This window comes from Nerophis ophidion, linkage group LG22 (genome assembly GCF_033978795.1).
Source record: "Nerophis ophidion isolate RoL-2023_Sa linkage group LG22, RoL_Noph_v1.0, whole genome shotgun sequence".
NCBI classification, from domain to species: domain Eukaryota; kingdom Metazoa; phylum Chordata; class Actinopteri; order Syngnathiformes; family Syngnathidae; genus Nerophis; species Nerophis ophidion.
The window spans coordinates 24,094,836-24,107,965 of record NC_084632.1 but is presented as its reverse complement, the minus strand read 5'-3'; the positions used below and the strand labels follow the sequence as shown (position 1 = coordinate 24,107,965).

At 41.4% G+C, this 13,130-nt stretch overlaps 1 protein-coding gene across 1 annotated transcript in view; it reads left to right on the top strand.

The window, feature by feature from the left end:
• The window catches only part of hmcn1 (hemicentin 1), a 245,247-nt gene that overhangs the window by 223,072 nt on the left and 9,045 nt on the right, over positions 1 to 13,130 (top strand). Inside the window, exons 100-103 of the mRNA XM_061883572.1 lie at positions 27 to 161; positions 250 to 363; positions 2,329 to 2,454; positions 2,538 to 2,666. Coding sequence (XP_061739556.1) covers positions 27 to 161; positions 250 to 363; positions 2,329 to 2,454; positions 2,538 to 2,666 — 504 coding nt within the window. The remainder of the gene's footprint in view (positions 1 to 26; positions 162 to 249; positions 364 to 2,328; positions 2,455 to 2,537; positions 2,667 to 13,130) is intronic.

The following is a 13,130-nucleotide window of genomic DNA, read 5'->3' as shown; positions in this document are numbered from 1 at the left end:
TCACCCGAGCATTTCCTCCACACCAGATATTGATGAGTGTTCACTGGGGTCGAACGTGTGTCATGACGGACAGGACTGCGAGAACACTATCGGATCGTACCGCTGCGTGATGCGCTGTGGCCGCGGTTTCAGGAGAACAGCCGATGGCCTGAGTTGCACAGGTATAAAAACATTTAATAAGGAATTGTTTCAAGAGTGGAATGGTAGTGGCATCCTAAGTTTCCAGAACTCTCATCGTTTGTTGCTAAGATATAAACGAGTGCAGGGAGTCCAATCCTTGCAACCAACACTGCCTCAACACTATTGGAAGTTATCGCTGCACCTGTGAGCCTGGCTTTCAACTCAGGAACCGACGCTGTGTTGGTGAGTAACCTCCTAAAAAGCCTACTTAGCCTGCACCCAAGCATAATAAAAGAAAAGTTTTTCAGGAATGCTACTGCACGGTAGTCTTAGATGATCATCATAGTCATCAGTCATAGCCTTCTTAAATAGGATGACAGGATACCTGGACTAATCACCTGTCAATCACAGGCCTGAAACCCCTGCCTTCTCGTTTTTTTTTGTATGTAATTTGTATTTTTTGTTCACTTTTTATCTTCAACCATCCGGTCCCCCAGTGAGATTTGAGGAGCAACCATTAATTAGACAGTCCTGCAGCGGGTTTACTTGTGCGAAACTTTTTATAAGCCCACAGTGTTGCTCTTTTCTTGTACTGTAGTGAAGTCCTTTGCAAAAGGCAAACATTGTAGTGCATAAGCTACTAGAATCTAGTAGTTACACAACAACTAAGCAAACAATAGCACATAATAGCACAATAGTCAATAGTCCTTAATTAAACAATATTGCAGTCCAAAACATGACAGTTTTAGACTGCAATATAAACAAGTATCAAATAAGTATAGTATAGCATATTACTTACATACAAACACTCTTAGGGCAGAAGTAGATTAGAAAGCATTCAGTAACAAACGTGTCTGCATCATTTGACTTACTGCATCATGAGTAGGGATAGGTAATTTTCATATGTATATGTACATAGAGTACCAATTTCCGGTACCTCCGTGTGTTTTTGTGTCAATAATGTTAATTTGTTTGATCTGATCTGATAATGATTAAAAGCTTTTTACGCTTTTTGTATAGAGTGCACTTTGCATGCAGTTGCAATTTCAAGACACAAGATGGCAGTAGGTTATGGGCTACGGTGCATTGCCTACTCAGGGAATCGTCTTTGCCATTAAGCTGACTGAACTCTTTTGTTGAACCATAAAAAGTGTTTATACTGTAAGTATTGCAGTTATTACGCACCTGCTGTTTGATTGTAAAGTTGGTAATGTGCTTCTTAGCTGTAGATTTCCTTAACAAATATGGAGGTGCGAAAAAGCAACGTAAAATCGCTAATCACTTGCATAGCAAATCCAGTATACATTAGAATCGAGCTTGCGCATTTTGATAAGTGGAGCTTTAGTGTACATGTAAGTGTTTCCTAATATAGGTATACTTGCTTTGTTGACATGGGAAATTGTAACATTAAGGGACGGCGTGGCGCAGTGGAAGAGTGGCCGTGCGCAACCCGAGGGTCCCTGGTTCAATTCCCACCTAGTACCAACCTCGTCACGTCCGTTGTGTCCTGAGCAAGACACTTCACCCTTGCTCCTGATGGGTGCTGGTTGGCGCCTTGCATGGCAGCTCCCTCCATCAGTGTGTGAATGTGTATGTGAATGGGTAAATGTGGAAGTAATGTCAAAGCGCTTTGAGTACCTTGAAGGTAGAAAAGCGCTATACAAGTACAACCCATTTATTTATCATTTACCGATTGAGTCCACTTTGACTGCTGTTTGGTGCTTTTTCGGCCACCAAGTGCTTGAACCGGATGTGACGTCACATGCAACAAAGTTATCAAAATATGTCGGTTTGATTTTACGTGAATCGATACCCAACCCGGAATTTGATCAGTCCCTATAAAATTACCGAATTCGGTACTGATCTCTAGTTATGTAATTAACTTACCAATTCACTTTAACTTAAAGACAGCATGAATCCATTTTAGACAGTTAATAGTAAATTGTTTAGTATTTTATACCTACAATTTATTCTATTGTTGATTAATTTCACTTGATTTAAATATTGTCTAACATTCCAATTTACAAAATAATAATGAATGTAGGATTCTTGCTAATATTGTATCAGATTAATATCGGTCAGTACTCAAGCGTCCAATATCGGTATCATATGGAAGTGAAAAAGTTTTATATAGTAGTTCAGAATAATGATTCTGATGAATCACACGTTTCAGTTTTTTTTCCAGAATTGATGTATTTTTCTCCGCAGACATAAATGAATGCAGACAGAGGGTTTGTCGTTCCGACCAGCAGTGTAAAAACACCCGTGGCGGTTACAGCTGTATCGACCTGTGCTCCGCTGGCATGACCAAGGGTGCCAACGGGACGTGTGTGGGTCGGTATCAAGTGTTCTCTGTGTAGCAGTCAGTAGTTTGTGTTGCATTACGACAGTGTGACTCACAGCACACTCTGTCATAGACATGGACGAGTGCAGAGACGGCACCCATCAGTGCAGATACAACCAGATCTGTGAAAACACCAGAGGTAGTTACCACTGCACCTGTCCACGTGGCTACAGATCTCAGGGACTGGGTCGACCTTGTTTGGGTACGTACACACACTCGTATACACTTTTATTCAAGTCGCTTTTCATCAACATTCTTAAAAGCTTTGCTTATGAGCAGCTAAAAACTTGTGCAAATAGTCTGCGCTCAAAAATGTGAATAACCTCAATACTTCCTTATCTGTGCTCCTTTTGAACTTTTTACTGTATATGTGCCTGCAAACTCACTTCTGTAAGAACACAGCATTATATTGCTCTCTGCCGTGTAGCGTAGTTCAGAAAGCACTGCTTGCTTACACACTGCCCACTAACCCTTTAGAGATGCAATGAATTAAATCGATTACCGTATTTTCCGCACTTTAAGGCGCACTGGATTATAAAGCGCACCTTCAATGAATGGCCTATTTCAATATGTTGTTCATACATAAGGCAGACCGCAATATAAGGCGCATAGAATAGATGCTACAGTAGAGGCTGGGGTTACGTTATGCATCCATTAGATGGAGCTGCGCTAAAGAGAATGTCAACAAAACTGTCAGACAGGTCAGTCAAACTATATTTATAGATTACAAACCAGCGTTCTGACAACTCCGTTCACTACCAAAATGAATAAACAGCTGTTTTATTATTTTCCCCGATTCAATAAACACGTAAAAAACTGTTTTATACTGCTACGGTAAATCAAACATTAGTGCAATCACAATATAGTAACACTCGAAAAAGTGCAAAGCAATAATATATCAATAACTCAATGTTGCTCAAACGTTAATGTCACACAACACAACACACAAAATAAACATGTAAAGCTCACTTTATTAAGTTATTCCTCATCGACGAATCCCTCGAATTCTTCTTCTTCAGTGTACGAATTAAACATGCCACCCATCCATTTTCTTCCGCTTATCCGAGGTCGGGTCGCGGGGGAAGCAGCCTAAGCAGAGAAGCCCAGACTTCCCTCTACCCAGGCATTTAGTCCATCTCCTTCCGGGGGATCCCGAGGCGTTCTCAGGCCAGCCGGGAGACATAGTCTTCCCAACGTGTCCTGGGTTGGACATGCCCTAAACACCTCCCTAGGGAGGCATTCAGGTGGCATCCTGACCAGATGCCCGAACCACCTCATCTGGCTCCTCTCGATGTGGAGGAGCAGCGGCATTACTTTGAGCTCCCCCTGGATGGCAGAGCTTCTCACCCTATCTCTAAGGGAGAGCCCCGCCACCCGGCGGAGGAAACTAATTTCGGCCACTTGTACCCATTATCTTGTCTTTTCGGTCATAACCCTAAGCTCATGACCATAGGTGAGGATGGGAACGTAGATCAACGGGTAAATTGAGAGTTTTGCCTTCCGGCTCAGCTCTTTCTTCACCACAACGGATCGATACAGTGTCCGCACATTACTGTCGATCTCATCATCCACTCTTCCCTCACTCATGAGCAAGACTCCAAAGTACTTGAACTCCCTTATAGTGACAGAGGACTTTGCATGTCCCAATGATCCTGGGAGCTATGTTGTCCGGGGGATTCTATGCCCACTGTTAGGGTCTCCAATGACACCTAGACAAATCCTCGGTGAGGGATCAGACAAGGAGCTGCTCAAAGACCTTTATGGAAAGTAACAATAGAGGACGTACACTGCAAAAACTCAGTGTTCAAAAATAAGAAAAAAAAAAAATTAGGGGTATTTTATTAGAACTAAGCAAAATTATCTGCCGATAAAACAGGAAAATTCAGCTTGTCAAGGCTTTCCAAAACTAGTAAAATTAACTAAACATCAATGAAACCAAAAATACTTTAAAATAAATCAATTCTTACTAATAACAAGTGCATGTTTCTTGGTACAAAAAAATTCAACCTTTTTGCTCAATATGTTGAAAAATATTCTTTAATTAAGCAAATGCTAGTGCCATTATCTTGACATGATGATATGCGCTCGGCATCATGATGTTTTTTTTCATTCTTGAAATAAGAAATTATTACTTTAAAAAAGTAGTTTTATACTTGTGAGTGTTGATGACACAGCTTTGCATCAGTTGATATTCTAGTTTCAAGCATGTTTTACTCACTATAGGTCATAACATCTCAGCAACAAGCTGTAATATCTTACTGAGATCATTTAAAACCAAAACCCTTAAAACAAGTAAAACACTCTAACGTCAAATCGGCTTGATGTGAAGAATTATCTTATCAGACAGAAAATAAGAAAATATCACCCTTATTTGAGATATTTCATCTTACTTTGATTTCAGTTTTTGCAGTGTAGATTTCCCTTGCCCGGATGCGGGTCGCCGGTGCTCCCCTCTGGAGCCAGGCCCGGAGGTGGGGCACGATAGCGAGCGCCTGTCCCCAGGATACATAAGCTATCACTATAGAACCTTTTATACCGTATTTTTCGGAGTATAAGTCGCACCTGCCAAAAATGCATAATAAAGAAGAAAAAAAACATACATAAGTCGCACTGGAGCATTTTTGGGGGAAATTTTTTTGATAAAACCCATCCATCCATCCATCCATCATCTTCCGCTTATCCGAGGTCGGGTCGCGGGGGCAGCAGCCTAAGCAGGGAAGCCCAGACTTCCCTATCTCCAGCCACTTCGTCTAGCTCTTCCCGGGGGATCCCGAGGCGTTCCCAGGCCAGCCGGGAGACATAGTCTTTCCAACGTGTCCTGGGTCTTCCCCGTGGCCTCCTACCAGCTGGACGTCCCCTAAACACATCCCTAGGGAGGCGTTCGGGTGGCATCCTGACCAGATGCCCGAACCACCTCATCTGGCTCCTCTCGATGTGGAGGAGCAGCGGCTTTACGTTGAGCTCCTCCCGGATGGCAGAGCTTCTCACCCTATCTCTAAGGGAGAGCCCCGCCACCCGGCGGAGGAAACTCATTTCGGCCGCTTGTACCCGTGATCTTATCCTTTCGGTCATGACCCAAAGCTCATGACCATAGGTGAGGATGGGAACGTAGATCGACCGGTAAATTGAGAGCTTTGCCTTCCGGCTCAGCTCCTTCTTCACCACAACGGATCGATACAACGTCCGCATTACTGAAGACGCCGCACCGATCCGCCTGTCGATCTCACGATCCACTCTTCCCCCACTTGTGAACAAGACTCCTAGGTACTTGAACTCCTCCACTTGGGGCAGGGTCTCCTCCCCAACCCGGAGATGGCACTCCACCCTTTTCCGGGCGAGAACCATGGACTCGGACTTGGAGGTGCTGATTCTCATTCCGGTCGCTTCACACTCGGCTGCGAACCGATCCAGCGAGAGCTGAAGATCCCGGCCAGATGAAGCCATCAGGACTACATCATCTGCAAAAAGCAGAGACCTAATCCCGTGGCCACCAAACCGGAACCCCTCAACGCCTTGACTGCGCCTAGAAATTCTGTCCATAAAAGTTATGAACAGAATCGGTGACAAAGGACAGCCTTGGCGGAGTCCAACCTTCACTGGAAACGTGTCCGACTTACTGCCAGCAATGCGGACCAAGCTCTGACACTGATCATACAGGGAGCGGACTGCCACAATAAGACATTCCGATACCCCATACTCTCTGAGCACTCCCCACAGGACTTCCCGAGGGACACGGTCGAATGCCTTCTCCAAGTCCACAAAGCACATGTAGACTGGTTGGGCAAACTCCCATGCACCCTCAAGAACCCTGCCGAGAGTATAGAGCTGGTCCACAGTTCCACGACCAGGACGAAAACCACACTGTTCCTCCTGAATCCGAGGTTCGACTATCCGGCGAAGCCTCCTCTCCAGTACACCTGAATAAACCTTACCGGGAAGGCTGAGGAGTGTGATCCCACGATAGTTGGAACACACCCTCCGGTCCCCCTTCTTAAAGAGAGGGACCACCACCCCGGTCTGCCAATCCAGAGGTACCGCCCCCGATGTCCACGCGATGCTGCAGAGTCTTGTCAACCAAGACAGCCCCACAGCATCCAGAGCCTTAAGGAACTCCGGGCGGATCTCATCCACCCCCGGGGCCTTGCCGCCGAGGAGCTTTTTAACTACCTCAGCGACCTCAGCCCCAGAAATAGGAGAGTCCACTACAGATTCCCCAGGCACCGCTTCCTCAAAGAAAGACGTGTTGGTGGGATTGAGGAGGTCTTCGAAGTATTCCCTCCACCGATCCACAACATCCGCAGTCGAGGTCAGCAGAACACCATCCGCACCATACACGGTGTTGATAGTGCACTGCTTCCCCTTCCTGAGGCGCCGTATGGTGGTCCAGAATCGCTTCGAAGCCCTCCGGAAGTCGTTTTCCATGGCTTCCCCGAACTCTTCCCATGTCCGAGTTTTTGCCTCCGCGACCGCTAAAGCTGCACACCGCTTGGCCCGTCGGTACCCGTCCACTGCCTCCGGAGTCCTATGAGCCAAAAGAACCCGATAGGACTCCTTCTTCAGCTTGACGGCATCCCTCACTGCTGGTGTCCACCAACGGGTTCTGGGATTACCGCCACGACAGGCACCAACAACCTTGCGGCCACAGCTCCAATCAGCCGCCTCGACAATAGAGGTTCGGAACATGGTCCACTCGGACTCAATGTCCCGCACCTCCCTCGTGACATGTTCAAAGTTCTCCCGGAGGTGTGAATTGAAACTCTCTCTGACAGGAGACTCTGCCAGACGTTCCCAGCAGACCCTCACAATGCGCTTGGGCCTGCCAGGTCTGTCCGGCATCCTCCCCCACCATCGCAGCCAACTCACCACCAGGTGGTGATCGGTAGAAAGCTCCGCCCCTCTCTTCACCCGAGTGTCCAAAACATAAGGCCGCAAATCCGATGACACAACTACAAAGTCGATCATGGAACTGCGGCCTAGGGTGTCCTGGTGCCAAGTTCCACATATGGACACCCTTATGTTTGAACATGGTGTTTGTTATCGACAAACTGTGACGAGCACAAAAGTCCAATAACAAAACACCACTCGGGTTTGATAAAACCCAACACCAACAATACACATTTGAAAGGCAATTTAAAATGAATAAGAATAGTGAACAACAGGCTGAATAAGTGTACGTTATATGACACATAAATAACCAACTGAGAAAGTGCCTGGTATGTTAACGTAACATATTATGGTAAGAGTCACTCAAATAACTATAACATATAGAACATGTTATACCTTTACCAAACAATCTGTCACTCCTAATCGCTAAATCCGATGAAATCGGATTTAGCGATTGCATTACATTTATATATACATATACCTCTAGTCTCTTATGTGAATGAGCTAAATAATATTTGATATTTTATGGTAATGTGTTAATAATTTCACACATAAGTCGCTCCTGAGTATAAGTCGCACTCCTGGCCAAACTATCTAACAAACTGCGACTTATAGTCCAAAAAATACAGTAATTCATTAGTACCGCGGTATTTCATTAGAGCCGGTATACCGTACAACTCCAGTGTGTTTTATTCGATTACTTGATTAATCAAACAAATTAATCGTTAGATTACCCGATTACTAAAATACTGGAACGCTGCATTGCTAACTGCACGGTACCATGCACTTTTATACACGGTTGGTGTTCGAATTTGAAGATTTCGAAAAGGCAAGACTCTGAAAGTCAGTGGTCCTTTGACTTGGACCCAAACAATGACCAGCACCACTTTTCATTTCACATCTTTGTCACTATCTTGTTGAACTCTATCCCACTTCTGGTTGCTGCTTCAGTAACAGCACAAGTCCTGGCTGTGACATCATTAACATGTCTTAAGAAATCTGTCATCTTTTTCCCCTTTCTGCTTCTACAACATCATTATTTCGGGATTGACGGGATCAGTTTTGTATTTTTTTTAATGGATGTATGACATCTCCCCCCCCCCACCCCACCCCCCTCCGATCCTCATCTCTCCTCTCCATTTATATGGCCCGCACCACATGTCTTTCATTTCTCTCCATGTCTTCTTGTCCTTACATGACTGCTACTCCTGTTTCTGTGCTTCTGGTGCTGGTCTTTATTTGTGTTGAGGACAGATATAAATTAATGTGACAGGCTCCCTCAGCCCTGTGCCCACCAGTGCGTCAACACTCCGGGCAGCTTTAAGTGCACATGCCCGTCGGGGCGCCACCTGCTGGGTGATGGCAAGTCCTGTGCCGGGCTTGAGCGCTTGCCAAGTTACGAGAGTTACGAGAGTTACGAGAGTTACGAGAGTTACTCGTACGGCTTCCGAACGTCCCAGTCCTCGCCTGAGTTCAGACCCTACCGCCGCCACTACCACAACATGGCCTCGCACAGCTATCCCTACTACGGGGGGCGTGGCCGCAGAGGAGCCCCCATAAACGCCTCACGCCAGGGACCCCCAGCTTGTCAGGAGGGGTTTTTGTCAAAGGATGGTCGCTGTTTAGGTAATTATAGATGTAAGCAACGGTCTCAGAGAGAGTGAATCCTTACTTTCATCATCCTGTAATCCAGTCATTCCATTTTCAATCAAGTTTACTTTGTATAAAAAGCCTGTTTCTCACAGGACTGCAATGTATTTGTGGTGTTGGGTTGAATTTGAAAAATAGGCCATGACACATGTCCACAAATTTTTTTTTTTAACATGACTTTGTACATTTGTCGAAAGGAGATCTACAGTACGGAAGGGATTTAGATGGCTCCATTCCTTGGCGGATCTTGTGTGTGGGGTTAATCATTTTTCAATGCAGTCTGTTGAAAACGATGGAAAGTGCCACCCACTGACACTGTGGGCAAAATTGGAATTGTCATAAAGCTATAAGCTATTCAACACTCTACTACCGTTTAGTGGCTAAAATGGGCAATGCACCTCCCAATTTGTCACGTTTCATGTGTCGGCCAATGAGCCATAGGATTCCCATTCCTATTTAACCTGGATTTAAAACACTTCCTTGTGGTCCAGATAATATATTTTGGATATGCTTCAGTGTAAAATTTTATCCGATGTCACTTTTATTACCCGTTTTTTTACTCTGTCTGCAAGATGTTCAATTCTGGAGAAGTTTGCCAATGAAACCACGCCTCAATTTCTCCAAAAGTAACAGTTTATTTTAAAAGTGTATATTGTTCCAATATATATCTTATGGTCGTTACCGCTTTTCCCCCCGAAAATAAACTTCAACATTATATAGATTCACCGTGTCACAGCATTAGGTACACATGCACACTGTCCCATCCATTCAGACACTTAAAAAAAAAAAGCTGTTTTTATCAACATCTATTTCACTGCATGTTGCACGTCAGTGTTACATGAAAATAATATTTTATCCGACTTTTTTTGTGTTTCCACACAGCCTGAAGCAAAGCTTGATTTAATGTGAAATGAGTACTTTCACCTCGCTGTGACATCACAATGTAGCCAAGCAAGCTCACAACAAAATTCATAAACCTTATGATTCAACGCTTTGGTATTGTTTAACACGAGTACCCAACATTGTAACAATATTTATACGTCTGAAAAGACGAAATTCATCATACGTCCCCTTTATAACAATATTTATAAGTCTGAAAAGACGAAATTCATCATACGTCCCCTTTAAAGAAAAATCTTGGTGTTATTTTCAATTAATAGAGGGGTGTTCAAAGTGCTGCCCGGGGGCCATTTGCAGCCTAAAGCTTGTTTTTTTTTATTGGCCCTGCGACACCATTTACATACAAAATAAACATGTCCCGTAGAATACACACAAAAAGAAGAAAAAATTGAAAAAGCCCTAATCCCCCCAAAATGGGACCTGAATACAAAAATGGCTGACAACCTATGCTTCTTACTGTGTGTGGTCCTTTAGGATTTTCATACGTCCTATCAAAATGAACGTGTTCAATTTTTTTGTAAGATTCTCGGGTGTGCTATAGCTTTTAGTTGGCACAATAATAATAATAATAATAATACGAGTAAAAAATAATAACAAAAATACACTAATTTGGATGTTTTGTCCATATAGTCCATATTGTGTTGTCTATTGGTTTTAGTATCTTTAATGTAAAAAAAGTGTATGTAGAAAAGGTTTGGACACCCCCGAGTTGTTGGTAGCAACATTTAATTGCTTTTTTCGTTATTTATTATACCTTATGCGTTACTTATCTTTTTTTGCTCTTTTATTTTTCTTAATTTTATTTCTACAATGTATCAAGGGTGCATAAAAAAAGGTCATGGTCTGCAAATGGCCCTTGTTGCATGTATTTCAGCAGAAAAGCAAAATGTTATCATACAACTGAAGTATCTCCAGGCTCTGTCTTCTTGGCAATTGTGCTGAAAGTGTTCTGCATGCTTCCACACCTCATCTTTCACACTGGTGGTAATGCTTGTGGCGATGCCCTGCATGTCTGGATCTTCACTTTTCATGACCGCTTGTATTTGAGTAGCGAGTAAATGTATGACACAAAAAACACTTTTAATAAGTTCCCACATTGTATGCATTAAAAATGAATAAAACCAAAGGTTGCGTTTAGAAAAATCTGTCGCTCCCCTAGAAGACCAACGTTTTTTCTACCCATTGTCCCTGTGAGTTCTCGCCAGAGTGTTGCAAAGTCTATTTATTACACGCAACCTTCTTACTAAAGTTGCTTGCAAAGTTTGAGTCGCGGGTCGCAGTTTATGGGTTTGTTATGAACGTGTGGTTGCTTGTTTGGGCTTGCTTTTCTGTCCTCACAATAAATCAAAACATGTATGTACATACATACATGAGTATATATATATATATATATATATATATATATATATATATATATATATATATATATATATATATATGTCTTGATTGGATTATCCAGAGAATAGTGCTCGATACCGTGGTAGAGCGCAATATGTAGGTGTGGGAAAAAAATCACAAGACTACTTCATCTCTACAGATCTGTTTCATGAGGGGTTCCCTCAATCATCAGGAGATTTTCCTGATGATTGAGGGAACCCCTCATGAAACAGATCTGTAGAGATGAAGTAGTCTTGTGATTTTTTTCCCACACCTACATATATATATATATATATATATATATATATATATATATATATATATATATATATATATATATATATATATATATATATGTATATATATATATATATGTATATATATATATATATATATATATATATATACATATATATATATATATATATATATATATATATATATATGTATATATATATGTGTATGTATATATATATATGTATATACATATATGTATATATGTATATATATATGTACATGTATGTATATACATACATGTATATAATGTATGTGTGTACATATACATACATTAATATATATACATATATATATATACAGTATATACATACATACATACACCTATGTGTATATATATATGTATGTGTATATATACATATATATATGTGTGTATATATACAGTATATACATACATACATACACCTATGTGTGTATATATATGTATGTATGTGTATATATATACATATATATATATGTGTGTATATATATATAAATATATATATACACACATACATACATATACTTATGTATGTGTATGTATGTGTGTGTGTATACATATATATATATGTATATATTATATATATATGTGTGTGTGTGCTTGTGTGTATGTATATATATATATATATATATATATATATATATATATATATATATATATATATATATATATATATACGCCATGTGATGAGGTGGCATCTTGTCCAGGGTGTACCCTGCCCTCTGCCCGAATGCAGCTGAGATAGGCTCCAGCAACCCCCGCAACCCCAAAAGGGGCAAGTGATAGGAAATGGATGGATATATATATATACTGTATACACTTTTTTTTAATTTTTATCATTTTAAATAGTAATACAAAATATTTATTTAAAAAAACAGATATTTTATATTATCTAAGTGGCCCAATTGAAAACATCATTAAAAATGTTTTTGTTTAAAAAGAGAGAGTACTAAAGGACTGATTAGACCCCAGGTGGAAAATGTCTTACGTCTGTGTGCGTACATATGTCTGTTTGTGTCCACTTTGTTTTGTGCTGTTACAAAAGCATAACGTTTAATAAACAAACATGACACAACATTTGCATGAATCCCAAAAATTGCCCTGGCCTGTGTTGAGTGGAAATTTTAGTATGGTAAACCTATTAAAAACGGTAATTACGTTATTTGGTTATCTGTTATAATTTTTTTTTCTTTCTAAATCAAATTTACAGTAATACAAGGTAAGATCAGACGCACTTTGAATTTCCCCTACACTGTAGCAATTTAAAGCAGCTCTACCAATGCATTCATATCTCGCATATGCATGTCCGCGGTTTAATGCAAAATGGTTAATCTTCCCACCTCTACTGAATTTGAATACATTTACCATCTAAATACTTGCTAAATATAGCAACACAGTCGCTAAGTTGGCAACACTGATCCCTCCTGCTATGTCTTCTTATTCTCTGGCAGGCCAGGTACAGGTAGTGTGGTTGTGGAGTACAACTGCACTGCATTACATTTAAGAGGTGTAATATTTGGGTTACAACATATTATTATAGTATTAATACTCTCTAACAAAACTGAGCTTCATTATTATTGC